Source organism: Astatotilapia calliptera, chromosome 14 (genome assembly GCF_964374335.1).
Source record: "Astatotilapia calliptera chromosome 14, fAstCal68.1, whole genome shotgun sequence".
Lineage (NCBI taxonomy): Eukaryota > Metazoa > Chordata > Actinopteri > Cichliformes > Cichlidae > Astatotilapia > Astatotilapia calliptera.
In genome coordinates, this window is record NC_137435.1 from 21,641,881 (window position 1) to 21,668,200 (window position 26,320).

General features: G+C 38.7%; 1 protein-coding gene across 1 annotated transcript in view; it reads left to right on the forward strand.

The window, feature by feature from the left end:
- gucy1a2 (guanylate cyclase 1, soluble, alpha 2) overlaps positions 1-5,072 on the forward strand; it is a 55,242-nt gene extending 50,170 nt beyond the window's left edge. Inside the window, exon 9 of the mRNA XM_026191758.2 lies at positions 73-5,072. Within this exon, the coding sequence (XP_026047543.1) occupies positions 73-292 (220 nt within the window). The 3' untranslated portion in view covers positions 293-5,072. The remainder of the gene's footprint in view (positions 1-72) is intronic.
- The last annotated feature ends 21,248 nt before the right edge of the window (positions 5,073-26,320 follow it).

Consider the following 26,320-nt stretch of genomic DNA (forward strand, 5'->3'; position numbering starts at 1 on the left):
TATTCATGTTATTTTACTTGACCTCTGTTTTACTTTTTTTAATCTTCTCTTATTTTCGTCTCTTTTCAACAGACTGTTAAAAGACGACCGCTCTTTTTCATTTGTCCCTCGTTCAAGGCTGGACCTCCCAGAGAATTTTCCCAAAGAGATCCCAGGGACATGTTACTTCCTGGAGGCGGGCACATCCCACAGTCACGCCTCACTGACAAGCTCTCGCTCCGCTCCTCCGGCCTCTATGAGGAAAGTCTCCTACAGTATTGGGACCATGTTTCTAAGAGAAACAAGTTTGTAGAGCCCATACACAGACCAGGTTACACAGTTAATTATTATGTTAGTGACTGGATTTTGAACTTGTGCAGGAAACCAATTACACAGATCTTTGGATATGCAAATGCATTATTTAAGAAAAACTTTGATTCAGACCTGTGGGATGGCCTGTATGAATGAAACTTTGAAAAGGCTTTCATCATAAGTGAAGAAGAACAACATGCCCTCGTCTCTCCTGAGCAAAAGAGATACGGTTCAAAAGACTTAAGGAACAGCTACTGCGCTAGTCTCACAAGGACCCTCCCCCAGGGAAGTGTACTGATGGAATCAATTAGAAGAGAAACCTTAATATAAACCTTCATGATCTAGCTGGATTCCTCAGCTCCAGACCTGGAATCTGGTTCTCTCTGACCTGCGTCTAAACACGGGAATGCTTGGAGAAAGCCTGGGGATAGACCAAACATATGACCGTAATTGCACTCAATAGAAATGGAACTGCGCAAATTGAACAAATCCACTTCCCATTAACAAACTGGGTGCTGAGTATAAAGTTGGGTGAATTTTTGCAAGATGGCAACATTGCCATAAACGTTTGCTGTGCATCATGGCCACTTTTACAAGGATGATAACAACACAGCAACCCCTTCCTCCCCTAGCAGCTGTCTCTATGTAACGTCATGCTTTACCAAACATACGTCTAACAACTGCTACTTGTTATATTAGGAAGCATCAACCTAGGAGAAGTTGGTTGTGGTGGCGGGTGATTAATGAGAGGCACAAAGGAGACAATTTAGTAGTCATCTAAGGACAAATGCCAAAACCACGAGCATTAGGCTGACTTTATAGGTCTGTCTACTTCTAGCCTACTGAAAACTATAACCAACCCAAGTCCAGCCATTTCATTGCATATTATATGTGTAGGTCTGAAAATTATTCCCAGCTCAGTGCCTTTTTATTGCTCAAATTTGGACAGATATAAGATGAATTGAACTATATATATACTATAGAAAATATAGGGATCGCTCAATTTATCTCATGTTTTAAGTTGTTTTATGACTTTTTAAAAAACGGTTAATGACATGAAAGGAAGAATGACATTTGCCAATGCTTTTAAGCCACTTTTGTATTTGTTGTACATTTCACTCTTGGATGGTAATGATTGGTTGGCAAGATAAATCAAGCCTTCCTCAAAGAATTCAGATATTTTAATTTGCATTCACTCGACTGTGTCCAGATCCAATACTACACACTAAATAGTACTTATAATACAGTACTGTGCCAAATTATTCACTTAGTCGTAGTATGCGTATCTTACACAGTTCACACTTACACACATAACCTGTTTTAACGGCTTTATATTTTTAATATACAGTATGCAGTTCTCTACTAGCCCTATCAGGTGCAACCACCAGGTTTCAGATTACGTAGTAGTCTGAGTATAATTTGCTCAAGAAAATCAAGCGATGTCAAGCAAATTCATCTGAGACAGTCTTCATAAGCTATCATCATGCAGCGGGAGCTGAAGGTTTGAAGTTGAATAGTCTTTGTATATTTGATAGCCCCGGCAGATTTGGGTATTATTTTATAGTTACTTTAAAGTGCTGCCAGTGTTCTTAAACAGTTGAGTAAAAAAATGTTTATATCAGTTTAAATGGTTGATTAAGGTAAAAAAATATATACGGGGTTATAGTTTAAATTATATCGATATATATTTGATGTTAAATGAAATGTTTTTATTATGATATGAAGGGAACAGCGATAACAGCCTAAATGAAATTATTACTAATGGATGGCCCCCAACAAGCAAAAAACATGCATAAGATCTGTTATTTAAATCCAAATGAGCGGTACTCATTGCTTCCTTTCCATGCTTGACAACATCACATTATTGCTCATGTTGCTTTAAATCTAACTTACTTAATAAACTGATAATAACATCTGTTCCGAAAGAAAAGAATGGCTTCGTCACTGGTTTACTCCTGCACAGATTATAGTTCATAATTTTAATAGAAATAGGATGTCGCAAATTCACTACATCTTGCCAAATGACATTCTTGTTGCTTGAACCCAACAAGATAAAATAAAAAAGTGCCAAATGTGTATTTAGACACGCCCGAACACCAGGTTTTATTCCTGCTTTCCACATCTTAATAGCTCGCAGTAGTAGCAGGGAGGAAAAACAATGGTTACACATTGAAACCCATTGATATAAGAGATAACAAATACCTTTTCTGCCCTCTAACTTAGACATTCACCAGCACAACTATGTGTTGTTCCAAACTGATGGAAATGGTGTTAAGAGGGCAAACAGCACAGATTTCCTTTTAAACTGCCAGTGTTCATTATTGCCATAAAATTCTGTCAGCAGAGTCTCAGATGGGAGGAAGCATTACAAAGCTTGCACATTTTAATTTAATTAAATATTTTTTTACGTGTCACCATCATACCCACATTTCCTATTAACAAAAACGACTATTTCTAAAGTGTATGCTATGCAGTAGAGGGCTTACAGTTGGCTAGACAATAAACACATCAGTCAAAAACATGGCAGCGTAGCTTTTTGCCTAAAAAAATATTACGAGTTGCAACACAGCGAAAAAGTTTTTTATTAACATGAAACTAGGTGCCGTTGTTTAGTGGGACAGCTTTGCCATCTTAAGCTTAGAGTTTATCACTTAAAGACATCTGTCAACTTTAAGCTTAAATCAGTGGATTATTTTGCGTAGGGGGTTGCTAAACATTTTTATTACACTTTGCGGCAGCAGAGAAAAAAAAAATCTGTCCAAGACCGTCCATTCGTTTTGTATGATGCATGGAGAACCAGAATCTGCAGTAACCATCTGAGACATCAGCAAAACATGCATCTTATGTAAGTATTCATCAGTGGCTCAGAAGATTAGCATTTCTCTTTACATAAACTGTGTCAAGCCTATCAGTCAAAAGTAACGTGTATGTCAGACATAATGGTGTTCATCAGGTCTTCCAGAGTCAAGGGAAGTCGGTCTTTAAAGCCAGGGAAAGTAAAAAGGTGGTTATTGTTTTTTTAATTGACCATAAAGTTAGTTTTCACAGCTTTTCTGTGAGGTACCAGAAGGGTGATTTTATATGAAACCACAATTTTCAAAGTGTCTTTAAATTCTACCTAAAATTTTGTGTTATCGCTGCAAATAATCAACAATATTTGCATTGATTTCTTTTTTTGGAAGGACTCAACTACTGTGTTGTACCCACCAGTAAGATAACCCCCCAGAAACCTTGTTAAGTGTATTTGACAGCTGCGTTACTGAGCCTGGGGGAAGGTTTTTACAGGGCAGGCTTTCGCATACAAATGTACAAGTACTTCCCAGCTGTCATCCTGGCGAAAATGCATAGACAAATTAATGTATACTTGATAAATCTACTGTAGCATAAATGTAGTGCAGTGCCTAAATTTTTGCTGGTAGGCTTAAAATAGGACGTTACACCAGCATTACACCCACACAACTTGTGTCCAGTCCTTACATCTCCAAGTCTGTAGATTCTTGGCATAATAATAAATGTTTGGCCTGATCTAACAAGTCTATTTAGAAGCAGAGGTGTTGCAGGTACTGATTCTTTACAGTGATACACCAATGCACAAGTCGGTGACTTACTCACACACAGGCGTTCTTTAAGGTAACAATGGCAATACAACTGAGCTATAGTGTATAAATTGTCTCAAATAATGAACATGAACAAATACTGTTAAGTCAGTGTGTGAGGGTCCAACATCCAGTGAGACAAAGCCAAATACATCCATGACTCCTCCAGCTGTTGTCTGCGTGCCTGATTGCGTGACTTTGTGCGTGTGTGGGTCAAAAAATAGGAGATACTACAAACACCACTTATTAGCAACATCTGTACAATTTTAATTATGTAATGTATTCCAAATGGGAAAAAACAAACAAACCTGAAATTGTATTACGATTACTTTGCAGGTTCTTTTTGGTATAATTCCAAAGTGAATTGTGAGTTGTAGCAAAACAAGAATCTCTGCTTTGTTGTCCTTATTTTTTATTTCAGCTTTATACTTTCTGTCAGTATGTTTCATCCATCTAAAGGCAGGCTGGTTTTCTCGACGCACCTCTGTCCCACAAAACCTTCATGCGCTCGGTAATGTCTTCTTCTTCTTTTTTTAAGAACTTAAAAAATATAGACACTTTTGTTACTTTTTCATTCTGTGTTTTACTGAATTAAATGATTTTGTTTGATGATGCATTCATGAAACATTTTCTTTAACTGAAATAGCATGAAAATATCATTTTTATTGAAGAATAAAGTTGCTATGTTTTTTGCAGGACATTGTTATAAACTGTTTTGTTGCCAAGTTCAGCTTCACCCCCACTGACATACAGTACAAAGGGTCAAAGATGATGGGAAACTGGACTTTGCTTGTTTTAACTGTCTAGTTTTAACAGCAGAAACAAATGAGGGTTGATGCCTGGGTCCGCCAAAAGATTTGTATTTCTATGTTCAGCTCCAACCTTTGAGAAATAGTAGCTTCCATAGGTTAATTTAGCACTAATTAATCATTTCATTTGAGACCCAGTGGTTTATAATCACATTCAAAAGTCTGCAGAGGCTCTTGTACTTTGGTGTTTTATGTTGTAAACATAGCAAAACTGAACCTGGAAATGAACCCCGTTTGACCCTGCTGTTGGAATTAGGTGCACTGTATATGGAAGGGGCATGATGACAACTGTTGGTTTCTGACTGACATTAAGGGCACATCTTATGTCTTATATGATGTAAATAAAAAACACCAAGTATCTTTAATAAGGAACAAAGCCTGTGGCTGTTACTGTGAATGCGTGCGATGACATGTCAATGAGTGTGTGAGACGGTGTTTGTGTGCAACTCTGGTAAAATTTAAAAACTAAAATCATATTAGCATAAATAATAATTGTAACAAAAAGTAGACTTTATTGTTATTTTTATTATTATACCAAATCAAATTTGACACTTTAGAGGTTGTGTGAACATCTTGTGACCAAACTTTACTTCTTCAAGAAAAGAGATGCTCAAGGATTAATATTAACACTTAATTCTGAAACAGGCAGGTTTAAGGTAAAGTGACACTTGATAGTTGAATGAGTAGCTGTAGCCAGTTTATAGGCTGTTAAGAGTAATCACTTTCAATCATTGCTATGTTGTGTGTGATACCCTGTGTCTGCATTTTCCTGTTGCTTTTCATTCTTGTTTTTCTGTGCTCCTGGTGTACAGGTTACAGACTATATAATATGATTAAATATGCAGAGACCAGGTGACATCACTGCCAACTCTCTCAGGCTGTATAAGGGGATGGTACCACCGTGAGCCACGGGCATTGTTACCTGCTGTTTTGGAGCCTTTAGCATTTTGTCTGCCAATATCCTGTTTTTTTCGTAGTGGAAATGACAAGCAAGAGGTAGATCTCACTAAGACCCGAAATGTTTGTAGCAACACAAGGCATTTGTTACCTTTTTAACGAAATAAAAATAGCGCTGTATTAAAAAAAAACAAAAATTCAACATCTTTGTGCTGCCAGAGAGGTCGCCTCCTGCTGGCTGCTGGAAGCGATGCAAGTTTAAAGCACTCACACTTATTTATTATATAGGCCTTTAGTGTTTTGAGCTTGCACTTCAGTAGCAATCACAGCATTAGGTAGTGTGACACCTTCCTGCAGGCTTGTGCAGACGTGTGGATGTGTTAATCTCTAAATCAGAAGATAAACAATCGAAAAGTAATGTCTTAATAAATTTGTCTTGTTACTATTGAAGCTCCCTATCACCATTCATTCTCCACCTTAAATCCCAAAACGGACTTAAATGGACGTAGCGTTTTTGGTGGGAGAAATGTTTTGTCACTCACACAGCATTGTAAGATGGTGTAAGATGTATCCTTAGGCCCCCTCCTCGATTCAGAGATGGGCTTTCCCTTTACTTACCTGGATGATTGAGCATGCATCAAGACATTTTTTTCTCTCCACCTTAAAGTTGTGTTTGAAAACAGAAGCTGACAAGCGTTACACATTAATGACGGTTCAGTTCGGCTTAAACATCTCAGTTTGTTCTGACAATGTAACAGAGAGTATATGCGCTCAATAGCAGGGCTGTTTCATTGAACCAGATAAAGGCTGTTCCTGTTGAAATGCAGAACCAATACAATCAATAACATTATGAAAGCAATTTGAAGGATCATACATGTGCTGCAAAGGAAAATGATCTCTTTGCTGAATAATTGCAATGTCTTCAAAATAAAAGTATTTTACTTATTTTTCTAAAAGTACCCAAAGGTTTTAATTCTCTAACTTCTGTGTGTCTTATGTTCTTCAACTCAACAAACTGTCTGCTTGCTATGATGCTCAAAGAATGCATAGTCTCTCACTAACTAGAGTTTAAGTTTACTATTATCTGCCAAATTTTTCCAGCCTTCATTCAATGCATTAAATAATATCAATTCCATGTAACATTTTAAAAGTTATTTTTGCTTATTTTGTGTATTTTACTGTATCAATCCTCTCAGATATTGCAGTGCTGCTGGTAATGTGATGACAGCTTTGGTTGTAACAGTCAATGAACACGACACAGCCAGAAGCCTGCAAAGATTTTTATGAACCTTCCAATGATGTTTTCCTTTCTTTTTACCTTTGTTCCTCATTCCTCCATCCCTCCATCCCTTCATCTGTCCCTTCTCCCTTTATCTTTCCCCCTTCCTTCTAACTATGCAAATACACCCCCATTACCCTAATTGGCTCTGGGAGGTTTGAATATTTCGTGCAGATCATCTTCACTGATCAGGTGGGTGAATGTGGTCTTCGGCATAACGTCGAGCAGGTACTAATGGAAATCACACGCAAACAATGTAGGTAAGAATGAATGAACAAAGGTCAGGTTATTTTCACACTGTGCCAGTCGTATTAGCTCAATTAAGTAGGAGTTATAGAGGTTCTGATAGTATTAGCAGTTCAACAGGGAATTATGTTGTTGTGGGGTGAGGGTATGTGCATCTGAATGAATTATGTAGTTATTATTCATGGATGGATCTGTAGAGGAAATCCTCTGCTCTCTGATTCTCATTGAGGAGCATATGGTGTGCTCTACTTGACCTCTTGGGAGAATTTCTGTGGGAAAAATGATGGCAGAAAAAATATAGCAGAATTGACTGACCTCTAAGAAAAGGTTGCGCATAAACTGTACTCTTCCTTAAAAACTGTGATTTGTGTTCAAAAGCATCATGCTTAGCCTTTTTGTAGTCTGAGAAGGGTTTTTTTGTCTTATCCATTACTAAAGAATTACTTTAATGAAATCTTTAATTTTCCTAGCTGTAATTGTTACAATGTTGCTGTTAAAACAATTTCATGTTTTTGTATTTTATGCAGAAATTAGATACAAAAATTAGCCCGATTGTAAGCCTTCTCTTTCTGCCTTAAACTGTCACACAACATGCTGTCAAGGTTCAAATGAACTTCAAACTTAATGCATATTTACATTATATTCCCTATTAAATAACCTCAAAAAGTTATTTACTATACCTTTTAAACTGTCTGCCAGAGCAGCCTGGTGACACTGGGACACTATATAGCATAGCTAGCAGGTCAGGTTGGTCTGGAAATAAACACGGTGGCCCCAAAAGACTGCAGAATTGCCACTACGTACACTTTTTCTCACAGTTAAATTTCATAAAATAAGAATGTGTGGTGAGAATGTGCTGTACAGTGGCTCTGGCTTTAAACTATAATGGAGATAAAAAATAATAATAATTGAACACAAAGATTTTATCTTTCCAAATTTAAACTGTAGCGTTACTGCCGAAGCCCAGAGTCACATCCTGACAAATATTAACCCTTGTGTGGTGTTCGTATTTTTGTTACTCAGCCAGTGTTCATGGGTCTGGTGGACCCGCTAGAGTTTTGGCTTTCCAAATTAACACTATCAAACAATTTTATGTTAAATTACTCAACAGATGTTTACTTCATCCCAATTACAAGACATATGAACAGCAAACATGGTTAATTTTTTCCCTTTACCTTTGTTAGATCACATTTATGAATTAATGTGCTTCTCGTTTTTCTTTTATATAAAATGTTATAAATAAATCAGTTATAATCAAGTGGAGTGAGTGGAAAGACACAACACATTTACACGTGAAAAAATTGTTTAATTTTTCTTTTGAAAAAAACTGAACACGGGTCTCACAGACCCGAACACCATACAAGGGTTAAATCATAACCCTGTAAGAGAACTGGTTCATAACCCAACACCTTTATTTCCTACATCAATATGTAGACTTTACTAGTAAAATTTAATCAGGCCTCTTATAATAATTTTTCTTGTTATTAAACATCTGCAGCAGTGCCTAATGGTCATCTTTACTTCTGATTTTACTCTCAGAAAACCCAAAATGCAGAGATAGGCTGTGTTTTTTTTCCTCCCTTCAATAGTTTTTCTTCAATTTTTGATTACCCGACTGCGGTGAGAATGTAGTGCACCAATTCAAAGAGGAGGAAGACCCAAACACATAACACCAGAGACAACGTTAAATCCAAAATCCATATCCTTAATCCAGAGAGGCAGCGGTCATGCACAAGTAAATAAGATAAACAAAGCCAACAAGGGAGAGGCAAAAAGCAAAACCCACAAACACTCCAAAGGTTCATACACTTCATATTAACAAGACTTTTGGGAAATGCTGGGACGCTGAGCGGCAGGTGAAAGACAGGAGGCACATGTATAGGAAGTGGGAACAAATGTGGCAGCTTAAACACAGACAAAGGAAAACTAACAGAAGACACGAGAACGAAAGATCGCAAGAATAAAATGGGAAATAACTTGAAAAATGAAAGGTATGAGGCACTCTCTCACTGCTTTCACCTATATATCCATCTTTTGTGTACAAAACGAAATACTAAGAAAAGATTTATGATTTAAAATCAGCAGCTGCTTTGTCCTGGTGGTTGGCAGCATGCTGATGACGAGGATTGACCTTCGTCTTCCTCGATGTTTTTGTCAGCCAATAAACTGTCAGACGCCAGAGGTGGGCGGATCGATCCAAGTATCAATAGCATCAATTTCAATGCTGGTATTGATATTAATGTGACATGATCGATACTTTCTTTCTATCCTCCAAGTGCAGTATCAGTATATTGTGATAAATAAGTAATGTTTTTGGTAATGAAAAAATATACCTCAAATATGGAAAATGTCTGAACCTGTTTGTGTTTTATTTAAAGGCTGTAACACATTTAAACAACAGAGGTTGACCCAAAGTGCTTTAGAGACACATTCCAGGTCTATCACGTGGCTAAAAGGGTGTGTCCACACTGCCAACCAGCACAGGGGTATATTTGTATCTTTGCAATGTTTTCATTGCTGCACTTTAAGCCAAAAGGGCATAGTCCTCAATAGTGAATCACCAAAGCCCTCTCACCTGTTTTCTTCTTTAATCTTCCCCCTCCCTCCATCGTTCTCTCATCCATCACATACCACAGTTATCTCTTGGTGATTTGCACATCACTCTCTTAGTCACTTTCTCTCATTTTCTTCATTTTTCTCTTTGAAGCACAGTAAAAACTTTAAACAGTATTCACTTATTCCAGGTTAATGCTAATTTTCTTCACCACAGCCCTTATTTAGACCCTGCTGTTGTATTACAGCACAGTGGAATATTCAAAAGAAACCAAATGAAAGCGCCAAATGAGAACAAAAGACATGACGTCAAGTAAACAGAAACCTTGGGTGAATTTATCCCAAAGACCCAATAATACCCATATCCTGCCTCGCTCTGAAATGTTCTACCAGGGTCACCAGAGTGGAAACGGGATGAGGATAGTCGAGGATTAGTGCTGATCCATGCATATTAAAAGATCACAGAGGCAACCATGTAAGGCTCTTTGAACCTTACCTCTTTGTGTGGGTCTGCATGTTTTTCTGTGTCTATTTACATGTGTGTGTCTGTAAGAGCTTGTAACCACCTCAGAGACATCCACCTCCTGTGTTTTTGAGGATTTTTGCTGGACTGTACGCATTAGAGTTCAGATTATGCATTAATTCATTTTTTTTTTACTGGCTGTGGTCAACCATATGTGACATACTTGTTAATCTCACAGATGTATAGGACAGCAATTGTTTTTTTTTTTTTTTGTTAACCACAGTCTGTATATATATATATATATATATATATATATATATATATATATATATATATATATATATATATATATATATATATATATATATATATATATATAGGATTACTTGAAAACACCCAATAATCCTAAGCCTTGGAACAAATAGAATGTCCACTGCATTAATGCATCAGCCTCTTTTGGCGTTTAATTCTGCATTGATTCAATGCGGGAAAGCTTCCTCAGAGAGTTTGGTCCATGTTGACGTGATAGCATCACACAGTTGCTGCAAATTTGTTGGCTGCACAGTCATGATCTTTCATAGTGGATGTTAGGAACACGGGATGATGAAATCACAACACACCACTGAAATTGATACTTTTTCTCTTTAAGTACTAAACATTACCAAGGCTGGACATTGGTCACTCCTCAATTATATGCTATGACCATATTCCCAACCCATCCTCACTTACGCTCCATTGGTGGATTAGTTTATTAGATGTACACGATTGCTTATTTTGCTTTTTTCCCCTGCACAATCAAAAATTTTGAGTAGATTGGTGGGTATGCTGGACACATATGATTGGTTGTTCCTATTAGGATTTTTTTTCTACTCAAACAAGTATATGGTATTTAAAGTGCTGTTTTCAACATATTCCTTGATGACCTTGATGAAGGCCACAGACTCAAATGTGCTGGTGAAGTTATAAAGCCATCAGAAGATGGGTACACTGTGGATGTGTTCAGCAACAATACTCAGACTGTGAGGTTCCAACAACAACCAACAACCATCCCACATCCAAAGTCAATTAAATCACGTAAATGTGGTTTTTACACTTTTTCTGTCAAACCTGCTGAACCATAAATGCAGCGCTGATGTATGGATGCTCATCATGCCTATGCATACTTCAAAAGAAACTGTCCCCCAGATCTACTTTCACTGAGCTAAACATCTTCCACTTTAGCACATTTCTGATTGTCGTTTAAACATTTGTGCCTTAGTATGGATAGAAATATGTAGAAGGAAATATGTGAGCGTCTTCTCCAACACGTTAAACCACTTATCTAATATCTATCATCTATCACTTTGGACTAGAGATGGCACGATACCACTTTTTTATGTCCGATACCGATACCGATATCATAAATTTGGATATCTGCCGATACCGATATGAATCCGATATAATGTTTTTTAATCAACAAAACTGTTTTTTTTTTAAATATCTTGCTGCATTTTGTATAAGTTCATACTCAAGTTTAAAACAACAACTACACTAAAGCTATTCTGTTATACCTATATGCAAAAAAAAAATATTTCATAGTTCAGCAATACTGATCAATCTAATAAACTTAAACCTACACCATCCTCCCTATTCTGGTATTTTAAAGAGTACTTAGCGTAAATATTAAGCAACCTAACTAATAGGGTTCCAACTCCCAGCAACAACAAAAATAAATAAATAAAAAATAGGGAACCACCCTTCACACTCCACCTCATGATGCTTAATCGACGTAATCAACCTTAATTTGATGCAGTGTGAAAAAAAAATGCACAGAAATCAATTATTTTTCAAGAAATATTAAATAGATTCAACATCTTTCTTCAACAAAATTGCAGACTGCACAGATGGTACCTTCCCAAAGGAAAAAGTACTATAGCTTACTAGGGTATATATATTAGACTTAATAGTCACTATATACAGTAATTGACTTCTATTCATTTTACATCAAATTAAAACTTTGGGTGTAAGATTCGGATAATTATTTATTAAAAGCTAGACATTTTAAATGAGAATAAGAAAGAAAAGTATGTCATTGTGCCCCCTTTTCCCTGTTCATGCCCTATCGGCCCCCCTGGCTAAACTTTGCTAGATCCGCCCCTGCACAGTTACCAGCCGTCAGCTACGTAGAAAAAGATCCTGGAGTAGAAAGTACTATTAAATACATTCTAACAACAGCTTATCAAGCTTAAACGTGCTGCTGTTGTTTAGCCGCTGGTTTCCTCTTTCTGGTGCAAAGTGGGCCAAAAACAAACAAGAGAGATGGACTCGCGACAGAAAAGCCGATCAGCTGATCGTTAAGCAGTTTCATGATTGAAGTAGCAGGGAGAAGAGGCAGTCGTTCCATATATCGCTTGTTAAGCTTAACGCAGGAATGCTTTACAAACATTCAGAGATGGACTTACACACTTGCTTTACTTCTCTCGGGGATAACTTTGTCGGAGATGAAATGCCGGGTTGCTAGCGAAGCTCCAAATGCTATCCAGACCACCGACAGGTCCCGCATGCCACAGCCGCTCTATCACGTGATGCATACTGCTCCGACGTGCTAGGTGAGTTACGGCGTGTTGCAAGTTTTGTGAGGTGCTTTCATGATATTTAATGGATCGGATTACATTTTTTATTTTTTTCCGATATCCGATCCAGTAATTTAGGTCAGTATCGGACCGATACCGATACGTAATATCGGATCGGTCCATCTCTACTTTGGACACCTAATGTGTTTTTGAAAAATGATGAAAAATGCTCTTTTTACATAGCTGAAATCACACTAATACACAATGCATCCCTTTTAAAACTCCAGAGAGCAACTGTATCTAATTCAATGTTTTATGTTTTGTGGTTTGGAGTCAATCCAAGGGTGTTCAAAGGAAGCAGCAGGACACAGACACACAGCTGATGAAACAAAGTATACATGACTGTGCGTGTGTGGTGAGAGTGATTTAAGGATACGCTCTCAGTACTACATCCTGGAACATCCTGTAACCTCATTACCATGCGCTCATTAGATACTCATTTAAACCAATCAGATTTCTCCATAATCTAATCATTCTTTATAAATTATGAGAGAAATCCATTATTACTACAAACACCCAGCTAATTAGAACTGGGATGCACCATCTGCTGCATGTTTGTGTAAGACTACATAGTTGGGGATTCACTGTTACATGCATACACTGTATTAATGAGGGTGATTTAGATGGACCTCACCTTCACTGACTTGTATTCTTTTTAAGTTATATAAAAGAGAACGACATCACTTTTGTTGCACATGTGTTACCTATACTGACCATATAAGAGACGTGTTCCCCTTTTATTATTTATTTTGCCTGCAGATCTACTATTCTTACACGTGCATGTATGTATTTGTGAAGCATTATCTTCATTGACTTGACTCGGACATGAGGCAGTTGAAAAACACAAACTGCAAACAAAATGGATTTCTACCCATTTTTAGGAAATATTGTGTAAACTTCTCCAGAGTTTGAGAGTAAGTGATTTTTATTTTTTTTTCACATTATCATATTAAGTATGCACTGTTCCCATTTTTCAGCTGAAGCAGGCTGCTGCCTCTAGCAAAAGTACTCTAAAAATCCCACAGCACAGCATGACACAGCAGCAGGCACAGTAAGCAACCAGCCGGCCGACGTAGATTTTTTAGCAGATGGGGCTTCATATCTTTCCTGCAGGAGTTGGTAAACAGCAAAAACAGTGATAAATGAGAGTGAGTATTGGTTTTTGCTACCTATCTTTTCCTCTGGAGTGTTTAGTCTTTGTCCACAACTAACCTTAACAGACAGAGAGTTTATGAGAGCGCAATAAATCTCGGATAATCTAATAAGTTGAACATAATTTTGAAGCACTGCTTTAATTTGATTGCCATAACAGACTTGGGGAAAGAAAGGAAGGATGTAATACGATACACTCCTATGAAATAGACTCATGGACTCCATGCAGTCCGGTGGAAAAAAGTTTACTCTTATTGTTTCCATAGCAATTAAGAGAGTAATTAGCAACTAGTTGCTGCTAATCAAATGCATTTGATCTAAGAACCTCTGTAAAATCAATAGTTTTGCAGTTTGCTGGACTGGAGGATTCTAGTAACACTACAATCTTTCCAGGAGTCAAGTCCAGGTCAGATGGTGCAATGTGCACACATCACTCATTGATAGTTGCGGATTTCTGTCAGAATCTGCAGTTTCAACGTTTCTCCAACGTTGTCTTCCCAACAGTTTCACTAACATCTACACTGGACGGCCAGGAAGCGTTCACGATGTCTTCTTGGGCGCTTCTCTGGCGCTGATAATTTGCGTCTGTCTTTGTCAGTGACATAAAAGACGGATTTAATGCGACATGACCGTTCAAACAGCAGTCGTTTTCTAAAACATCAGATATGTATCGGATTCAGTACCACATACGAAAGTGACCCAGATTGGATTTGAAAATATCGGATTTGTGCTGTTCACACTGTCATACCATGATCGGATATGGGTCGCAGAGGGTCAAAAAAGTCAGATTTGATGTGCTTTCGCCTGCAGTGTGAACGTAGCCTTAGACTCTACAGGCCTTACTTATGCATGTTAAGTGTTAAAGTTCATGACAATTGAAAATTGAAAAAGACGAAACAAGTACGGGATGTAAAGTTACATTTAAATAAACCAAGATTTCATGAACTATGTCCTTTGGACAGATGAGATGAAAGTGCAGATGTTTGGCTGTAATGCACAGCACCATGTTTGATGAAAAACAAACACAGCACATCAGGACAAACACCTCATACCAACTGTAAAGAACGGTGGTGGAGGGGTGATGATTTGGGTTTGTTTTACAGCCGTCGGACCTGAGCACCAAGTAATATTCAGCTTTGGTTGCACTTTATATTTTATTTCTAATTAGCAAATGTAGCAAACTGTAGACTGACAATAGCATTTAGCATTTGTCACCAATACCATCTGTCTGAAGAGGATGGACAAATTATCATCATAATGAAGACTATTAGAAGTACAGAGAGACCACTCTTTATGTTTCCTGCATATTCATATGAAAATGTATTATCTACACTACCCACAATGCAACTTAGCTTGACTTTTGGCTAATGTAGCCACTACCCTTAAGCGGAGGTGATGGAAAAGGCTTTATAAAACTATTCACAGATGCAATTTTACTGCAGAGATACTCTGATGTTAAATATGGGATTATTTTTACCAACATACACGGAAAGTGAATTAAAAGTGTAAAATGTTTATAAGTGGCATTTTCTTTATCGTCGTTGGAACATAGATTAATTGATCATCTCAGTCAGCTCTCGTTAAATTCAAGACGCGCAGCCACGTACACCCGGCCACTCTAACAGATGTATAAACAGTTAGTCTGACCTTGTGCGTCTGCACGCATTCACAAGTTGAAATAGAGCTTAACAACAAACATACCGCTGACCTGTTTGACATGTGACATTTGGGAACTTGTTCTAGTCAGTGTCCTCTTCTTCAGCTGTAACAACATCTGTGCCTGTGTCATGTGTGCATACGTGCATTCATCCACATGCTAACAAACAGTAGACGAGGCATATTTATGTTTGGGTGATTTTTTTTAACCTTTGTGGTCAGAGCTACGAGGGAAGAAAAGACATGTCTATGGTGAGAAACGGTTGACTTCTTGCCATAAACTATTCACTATTACTCTTAAAATTTCTTCTTTCATCCACGTAGATGCTTCAGAGCTGTGTCAGAACAGAATGTCTAACATGCATATAAAATGTGGAGCAAACATTTGGGTCTATGGTGGGAATCTGAGAGAGGCAATCTGATCTTTAGACTTATTTTTTATTAGCATTCACTGGTCCCTGAAAGTCCTGATAAAGGCCGCACTCAAGGGCAGCATGGCTGTATCCTGCAAAGAGATATTATTATTTATTATTTTATTTTATTTCATTAACGTCACCACGACAGGGCACAGGGTGATGTGCCTTATGTTTTGCTGCTGGTTTGGCCAACCTTCTGGAGGACACAGGCTCCTGTTGTGTTTAAAACAAGACTTTTGCTCACTGCTTCAACAAGGGTAATTTTAGAGGCAAACAGCAGCTGTAACATCCGCTTGACTCTGTGAATAAAATGAGTATGCTATGTACATACATGTGCATTGTTATTTTTGTCCTATAGAAAATCTGTATTAAAAAAAATAAAGTAAATGAAACATACAGGGAGTGCAGAATTATTAGGCAAATGAGTATTTTGTCCACATCATCCTCTTCATGCATGTTGTCTTACTCCAAGCTGTATAGGCTCGAAAGCCTACTACCAATTAAGCATATTAGGTGATGTGCATCTCTGTAATGAGAAGGGGTGTGGTCTAATGACATCAACACCCTATATCAGGTGTGCATAATTATTAGGCAACATCCTTTCCTTTGGCAAAATGGGTCAAAAGAAGGACTTGACAGGCTCAGAAAAGTCAAAAATAGTGAGATATCTTGCAGAGGGATGCAGCAGTCTCAAAATTGCAAAGCTTCTGACGCGTGATCATCGAACAATCAAGCGTTTCATTCAAAATAGTCAACAGGGTCGCAAGAAGCGTGTGGAAAAACCAAGGCGCAAAATAACTGCCCATGAACTGAGAAAAGTCAAGCGTGCAGCTGCCAAGATGCCACTTGCCACCAGTTTGGCCATATTTCAGAGCTGCAACATCACTGGAGTGCCCAAAAGCACAAGGTGTGCAATACTCCGAGACATGGCCAAGCTAAGAAAGGCTGAAAGACGACCACCACTGAACAAGACACACAAGCTGAAACGTCAAGACTGGGCCAAGAAATATCTCAAGACTGTTTTTTCTAAGGTTTTATGGACTGATGAAATGAGAGTGAGTCTTGATGGGCCAGATGGATGGGCCCGTGGCTGGATTGGTAAAGGGCAGAGAGCTCCAGTCCGACTCAGACGCCAGCAAGGTGGAGGTGGAGTACTGGTTTGAGCTGGTATCATCAAAGATGAGCTTGTGGGGCCTTTTCGGGTTGAGGATGGAGTCAAGCTCAACTCCCAGTCCTACTGCCAGTTTCTGGAAGACACCTTCTTCAAGCAGTGGTACAGGAAGAAGTCTGCATCCTTCAAGAAAAACATGATTTTCATGCAGGACAATGCTCCATCACACGCGTCCAAGTACTCCACAGCGTGGCTGGCAAGAAAGGATATAAAAGAAGAAAAACTAATGACATGGCCTCCTTGTTCACCTGATCTGAACCCCATTGAGAACCTGTGGTCCATCATCAAATGTGAGATTTACAAGGAGGGAAAACAGTACACCTCTCTGAACAGTGTCTGGGAGGCTGTGGTTGCTGCTGCACGCAATGTTGATGGTGAACAGATCAAAACACTGACAGAATCCATGGATGGCAGGCTTTTGAGTGTCCTTGCAAAGAAAGGTGGCTATATTGGTCGCTGATTTGTTTTTGTTTTGTTTTTGAATGTCAGAGATGTATATTTGTGAATGTGGAGATGTTATATTGGTTTCACTGGTAAAAATAAATAATTGAAATGGGTATATATTTGTTTTTTGTTAAGTTGCCTAATAATTATGCACAGTAATAGTCACCTGCACACACAGATATCCCCCTAAAATAGCTAAAACTAAAAACAAACTAAAAACTACTTCCAAAAGCATTCAGCTTTGATATTAATGAGTTTTTTGGGTTCATTGAGAACATGGTTGTTGTTCAATAATAAAATTATTCCTCAAAAATACAACTTGCCTAATAATTCTGCACTCCCTGTAATCTGCAGTTAAAATATTCAGAATATCAGACTATTTAATGGAAATAATATATGAATATTCTGGTTATCTCTCCTATAGTTAGATTTCAGGAAATTTAAATCAAGGTGACTGGAGTGTAGACTCAGATACCACAGCTATAAGGTTAAGGTCTAATTTGTTGGCCTACAGTAGCTGACCCCGTTTGTTTTTTGAAATCTTGCTTTTGTTTTTAATTCATTTGAACTTGTCCTGGACTGACTGTCAGCACCTGAGGCTCAAGTAAAGCTGAAAACTGTCCGATCCCAGGTGTATACTAACAGGGCAAGATTTTTGTGACCTGATAGCACTGAACAACATTTTTACTCAATATTTCTGATGTGTCATGTTGACCAGCGTTCCCCAACCTTTTTGCGCCACGGACCAGTTTATGCCCAACAATATTTTCATGGACCAGCCTTTAAGGTGTCGTGGATAAATGCAACAAAATAAAACTAGTACCGGTACCGAAAAAAAGGTTTATTCATAACACATGTGAAAACTATGGAAAAGACACACAAACACACACACACACACACACGTTTTACAGTCCTGTGGATTTTGAGTGTGTCTGTGTTCTTTTTCACCAGTCTGAGCTGGTGTGGATGTGCATTTAAATGTGTGTCTGTGATGCCATGCACTTTGTCTCCTACCCTGGAGTGAGGTTTATTTTTGAGGTGATGCATGATGGTTTGCTCCCACAGGACACTCGTGCTGTCAAAACAAATCACTCGGTGTGTGTGTGTGTGTGTGTGTGTTTATGTATGTCTCCACATGGCTGGTTTATTTCTTTTATGCATCTGCCCCTATTAATGCTTACAGTGCATGTATGTGGCTATGGATAGATTACTTTGCATGTGTGCATGCAGACTTTGTATGTGCAATAAAGCTATTTTACTTCAGAGCCCTTAAAGTGAAAAATTCGAGCTGTAACTGTGTATATATTTTCAACAAAAAACCAGGCAGCAGCTATAGCTACTATGTCACATACAGCAGGTTTACTTTATATATATATAAATGTATATCGTGTTTTTATATGTTTTTGACCAGCATCAATAATAAACTATGGTATTCAAAAGAACCACTGAAGAATAACCATACTCTGATCCAGCACTGATAATAGAAACAGTCTCCTTGTGCAATCATCAGCCACCTTATTATGTACACCTTGCAATTTTTAGACCAGGAACGTGTCCAGAAGGGGGGCATGGGGTGGCAGCCCTCCTCCCCTGAAATTTGATTAGATAAGCTTTATTTTCAGTCTCTGAAACCAGCTGAGTGTTTCCTTGGCTGTGTGTTTGGGATCATTGTCTTGCTGAAACATCCACCCTCATTTCATCTTTATCATCCTGGCAGATGATGGCGGATTTTTCCATTCATTCTTCACCAAAAAAGCTCCACATCATGATGTTGTTATGGTGTTTTTGGGGTGATATGCAGTGCCTTTTGACCTCAGAACATGGTGTCTATTATGGCATCCAAGGAGTTCAGTTTTGGTTTGGTTATCTGACCAGACAACGTGATTTAGTGCATCACTTAGTGACTTTGAAACAATGGTACCTGCCAGTTGGAGGTCTTCTGAAGCTCTCCACAGGTGCTTCGTAACTCTTAGTGTTAGGATTGCTTTCTAAATACTGATAGATTTCATTTGGTGTCGTAACTTTCTATACCTTTTTGCACCTCCCTTTCTTCACGTGTTCAATACTGTTTCCTTGTGTCCTTTCTCATAATTACACATAATTTATGGACATCTATGGTTTGATTACTGTGCATGATTGGACTGGATGGGTTGTTATCGACATCTGGTGAGAATTTCATGTCAATAGTACCTTTAGAAGATATTTACTTGTTGACATGTTTAATACTTATTTTACCGACTGTATATTTAAAGCCTTATGCTGCCCCACGTTTCACATAATAAATCTAATAGGTCACATGAGCCTGAAAATGATGTTTTCCATGTCAACTCTTTAATCAATTTTTCAATGCTAAAATATTGTACTGTTGTTATTGAATTTTCAAACTTTCTTAAGCACTGCACATGCTCTGACAAAAATTATTGTGAAATTAGTGTGACTTTGGTTTTTGACATTTATTCCATATTTTAACAATAATTAAAGTTATGTGTTGTGTTTTTGTGATTTAAGTATTTTGTGTAAAAGCAAATGAACCAAAAAGTCTGTAAGGTTATGAGGAAATCCTTTTTGAGGGTCGATATTGACTGATCTCTCACTACAGTTTCAATCACAGTGCAATGCCTTATAACACAAAGTGTTACAGTGAATTTGTGGAAGAAACAACATATTCTGTGGGGGGCAGGTGCAGGGCACCGGATCAAATCTAAGGTCTAAATCCACTGTGGCAGCTGTGACGTTGCTCTGACGTGCGGATGTGTGTCAGTGCCTGAAGGGGAATTGATTTTGTGCATCCAAGGCTATTCCCCGAGGACTCGCAAAAGTTGACCATGATCATAGCTCATTAACACACACACACACAGACATGTAAATGTCTATGTGTGTGTGTGTTAATGAGCCATTCCAAAACACAGTTATCAGTCTATTTTATTAACCCAGCTGATTGCTTTTGTTACTGGCAACAGATGGTAGGAGACTTTCTAATCAGCCCTTCATGCGTTTACTTTCAATTGTCGTTGTATTTGGTCCACATAACTCTCTTAAATTCTGCAGCACTCTTTTTTCCCGTCAGCTGACTTTGTTTTATCTTCATCTGCCATTTTCTGCCAGGTCTAATGATATTTGATGTTAAACCACAAAATTATCATTTGAGACTTAATAGTTATGTAATATGTTTCTAAACCAAATTCACTGTTACATTAAATGTATTAAAGTTACTACTCAAACAAGTATGTTCTTACATACCTTTTCCTGCACACTTAAATTGAAATCCTCATTCATGTTGAGGAAAAACACTTCAGAATGGTGTAAAAAGTAGGCCTATGTGGCTGGGACCACTTGATCCTACTCTGTCACCATGATTATTACATATGCAAAATGGCATACAACATTGGAGGTCATGCGTTTTTAAAATCTTAATATATAATAGCCCACAGATTTCTGTGGGACCTGAGCTCTTTTTGCTACCACGGGTATCACTGCCTGGTGGCCACTAAAAAGAATGCAGCTTTGAAGAACCTTGCAGACTCAAAAGCTATGTCCATCTTTCATGCAGACTACCCCAAGAGTTGATCCAGGAGTTGAAGCTGTATCACGACCGCTTTCATAAATACTTCAGGGTTTCAGCGGGCAGTTCGAGCTCTTGTTGGCAGAGTTGGGAACGCTTCTCAGGAGGCAGAGAAACAATTTCAGAGAGTTGATCGACCCGGAGCAGCATCCAGCTGTGTGTCTGAGGTAAAATAGTATTATTTTACTATTTCCATATCATTGCATATTCAGTATGCAGTATATATTCAGTACTGGTGCTCATTTTGAGCTAGGAGCATCCTGTTTGCCAAATGCAGTCTGTTTATTGGCATTTGAAAAATTGGAAAAGTAGAAGTACAGATACCTGGGTTAAAAAACACTCTAGTAAATGTTGAAGTACCGAAGCAACTCTTTTGCTCAAGTAAAGGTGAAAAATTACAGGCTCTGAGAATACATGAGAATACAAAAATTATTAAAAATTAAATTCTAATTGTAATTTATGTATGTAGTTTGAATCTGTGATATAGGACCTCTGCAGTCAAAGAGAATTCAGCAGTTTCCCAGCTATCCTGGCTGATGTCCATCCCCTACACTGACACTTAGTGTAACCTAAATCTAACCATGAACACCACAGCCTCTGTGCACCGGTCCAACACAGAGCTTTACTGTGAATTCATCCTGGACAAACCTACCCAGTATTTTCATGCAACATTTGAAAAACAAAGTTAGCATAGCTTATTTTGTTTTGCAGGACATTTCACAAAACGAAAATACATAATTTATCAAAACCCATCATATACAAATCAAATAAGTGAGTAACATTATGACATCACATGTAAGTGTTATATAGTTTATCGAGTGTCACTGAGCAGTCTTTACCTTTTAATCTAACCTGTCCTGTCTTTCTCCATCTCTGAGTGAAGTTAGCTCGCACTCTTTTCTCTCCCTGTGAAATACAGCAGCTGGACCTTTAGCTAGCAACATAGTGTGCAACATTCGATTTGTAAAGTCCTTAACTCTACTATTTCTGCCCTCTCCCACTTAACTTCCTTATTTGGCCCTCACACACTCAGATGTAGGTGCCCCAGTTACTTATAGAAAATAGGACAGTGACTGTGGATGTGTGTCTGTAGGGCACTTTTTCCTGCACACATAAGAAATGGGTGAGCAAATGTCATACTACAGAAGATGCTCTGTGTGTATGTGCTTGTTTTTGTCGTCTGTTCCTAGTCTGACTAGCTAATGTGTAGTGATCACCTTAATCGTTTTGCAGATTGAGCCTTGAAATTTTAGGATAGGTGTGCTGGTTCATGTTAGCTTTGCAGTAGAATCTCCCTGTAAGAAGCACACATGTTATTTATTGAGCGTGGTATTAAACTTCCTGTTTTGTCCTCTGTTAGCCGTATTTTAGAAATGTCAAGGGTCCTGAAATGCAAATTATTTCCCTTTGCTGTATTGGAGTATTTATGTTAACAATAAATGACTAGTTGTGAATGGAAAGTTCATATCTCTTCATATCTGCTGAGCTCACCTCAACTCTTAACCTTTAAATTAAGGTGTTTTCAGTCCCATTGCCACAAGTGTATAAAATCAAGCACCTTTTCAAATACATCCAGTAAATAAAACTCTAGAAGGATGTGCTGTTTAGGTAAAGCCAGACTAGATATGTCACCTTTTGCAGGATTTGCAAAATTGACAAAACTCTGAGAATGAGGCCCTTTACATTGTATTAAATGAAAATAAATATATGAAAACATATGAAATCAGACACAATATGTCACGGTCTGGCTGGCAGACCGTGGGGATGTGAGAAATGAGGACCCAAAATGCAGGACTTGGCGCTGAAGGCAGTGCGTTTATTTACAGTGGTGACAATCCAAACAACAATAAATTCCCCGTGCGATCCCAACTCCCGTTCCGTGTCTTCTCCTTTATCCTGTGCTCCGTGCTCTGTCTCCGTTCCCTGTGTACTGTCCGTGTGCTGCCTCCTGGTCGCCACAATTCCTCCTGAGAAACACGCATACAAAAGGCAGTCGTGAGTACAAAACCTAACGGCAGACTTGCACTAACCTTGCACGATAAACTAAGACTGACGGGAAGTCACTCAACGATCCAGCGTCGAGGAGCTCTCAGCCACGCTGTTTTGAAGCTCCTCTGACGAGGCTTGATCGGCGCCAGGTGTGTGTGGATTCCTGGGTGGGACCGGTCAGCTGGCAGGGCCACACCCACCAGGCCTAGAAGTGCCTGCCACGACCGCACCCTCACACACATGCACACACCCATAAACACCTGACAGTACACCAACACGGAAAACAGGACAGCAGACACAACCATAATAACAATAACCACAATAATAATGATAATAACTACAATAGTAGTCCAGACTGCTCACGGACCCCGAATCCCTGGAACTGGGTCCGTGACACAATAGGCAACAGTGTGGATTTAGGTTTGTAGTCATCCCATTTAAGAGCACGTGCACTAATTACATGGCATTTGCACTAATACTGAGGGTTACTGAGTGTCAGTGTAATTCCATGCTGTACAAAAGCTATCACATTAACTCACTGACTAATCTCAGTCAGGTGCATCAGGAGGATTAGATAGAAAATGGAAAACACACACCAATGCCTCTAATGTCATATTGTACATATAGTATACATGCATCTTAGGCGATATTAATGCAGTACTGTTTCAAATCTAGCAAAAAACAAACAAAAAGAAAATAAAGGCATGCACTGGCCTTTTTTTTTGCACTGTTTATGATTTCTCCTGCAAACCAAACTTTGGTTGATTGTGGACTCAGAATGAAACATTGCCACTGAATAATGTATGACTCTGAAGTGGAACCAGCCTGAGCGATAGAGGATTATAACGAATTCCAGTGGCACATAGAAGTCAGTCCTCTTATCCGTTGCTGAAACACTGCTTCATATCTGAGCAAACATGAAGCTCAAAGCTTGGATTGAGAAAAAAAAAGACTCGGGGCCGTGTACGCCATATCTTCGCCGACTCCAAGCTCCTACATCAAAGTACCACCACGCTCCCTCAGAAGTAGCAAAGTTTTAAGTATCCACAAGAAAGAAAATGCAGGAGAAGAGAAGAAAAAATCCACTCTGAATATATTTTCCAGCCGACCAGACAGACATAACAAAGTCAGTCTATGACACTACAGTAAATCACTTTAGGCTTCATCTCACAATCTGTTCTCACTGAAGTAGTGGCTTGGCAAGTCAAAAAAGCATGAATATGAAAATATCAAATTCTTTGCTTTCAGTCATTCTGTTGTGGATACACATGTATCCTTAGGCTTATTGTCTTGGCTCATGAGTCCACCCCTTCTAAACTTCAAGCCATGGACTGCTGCCCTGAAATTCCCCTGTAAAATTTCTTCATGCAATTTTCAGTTCATTGTTCCCTGATGATGATTGCAAGTCCAAGCCCCGAGGTACCAAAGTAGCTCCAGAATGATGCACTCCACCATCGTTCACAGTCAGGCTGAAGGTTTTTGTGTTGTTGTGCAATGCCTTTTCCCCCCTTCCAAACAAACTGGTTTGCAGTCAAAAAAAGTCAAGTTTTATTTCACAGGTTGGTGGATCATCCAGATGATCTTTTGAAAAGATCTTTATACCATTTTCTAGTTTGTTCACCCCTGTAATGTATCATCTGCACGTGAAAGTCATTATAATAAAGGCATGGTTAAATCTAAGAGGCCCAAAATGTGCCTAGAAAATATCGCCTGCCTAATTACACCACCAGCACCAGCCTGACCATTAATACGAGGCAGAATGGCAAAACTCCATGCTTTCATGCTGTTTATGTCAAAATTTGACCCTGATATCTGTATGTCACAGCAGAATTTGGTTGTATTTGAATTACTGTCGCCTTTTACCAGCTCGAAGCAGTCTGGCCATTCTCCTTCTGGTATCAATAAGGCATTTCCATCAGAAGAACTGCTGCTCACTGGATATTTCTCTCTTTTTCAGACCATTCTGTGTAAACCCCAGAGATGGTTGTGCTGGAAAATCCCAGAAGATCACCAGTTTCTGAAACACTCTGAGCAGCCCGCCTGGCACCAACAACATTCAGAGTCCATTAAACCAACTTTCTTCCTTATTCTGATGCTGCGATTGAACTTCAGCACGTTGCCTTGGTTATGTCTATGTGCCCAGATGCACTGAGTTGCTGCTTTGTGATTGGCTGATTAGATATTTGCTTTAACAAGTAGTTGAACAGGTGTGCCTAAAAAGCTTCTGTGCATAAAAACACAGAAGTGCTGATACAGAGATTTTATAAACTTATAAAAACGTTGGACAGAGAAAGGCTAGCTGCTCGCCTCTGTTTAAGCTAAGCTAATATGCTTCCAACTACACTCTGCTGGGAAATAAATAAGTGTAGTTTCCAGAATTCTTGATGCATTTTTGAAGTAAATGCAAAGCAAAGCATATGTCACATCGGCAGCTGGCATAAATCACCTCGAGTAGATGAGAATGTCATCATATTGAATCATTAAACAAAGTAATGGACACATTAAAGGATGAAATAAAATTAATGAAATGTCAGGCGCAGCTGAAAACGTATTACTTACCAGCTCAGCAAACAAGTGCACCCATTACGTGAGCTTTCCTTCCTATGTGGGATTGGCTTCCTAATCACTCAAGCGCAAAGTCTTCAGTGGACTTGTTAGGTTCATAAGTTACAACAGGGTTTTATGTTTTGTTTTACACGTTGTTTGCAAGGCAATGGTTAAAAATGTTATTTTGAAATCGAGTCTAATTTTAAAAACATACCAGTGAAAGTTTAAATGCAGCAGAAACTGTTCTCCTGCTCTTCCTCCATCAGAAGAAACATGACTCTTATCCTCAACAGCAGGCAGGTGGATTTCATCTCTCACTTCAAGCTAAACTCAGTCTCATGCCCAAAGCAGTCTTGTCTCCAGCCCACATATAAGACAAAAAAAAGAGAGAAAATCTATTCCCGTGGTCTTGTCTCTGACACATCAGTAAACCTGAAGCAACTAAAAATGGTCTCTCTCTGAGGAAAGCCTGTGGGCCTCCAGTCTGACCCCGCTGCCTCCTCTCTCCTCTTCACCGCTGCAGCTAACGTAAGATTTAAGACGATGAGGAGGCAAATGAATTCACTCCAGCTGCAGACAACGACGGCACGCATATGTCATTTCAAGTTGTATACAGATACAACTCTGTACAGGCTCA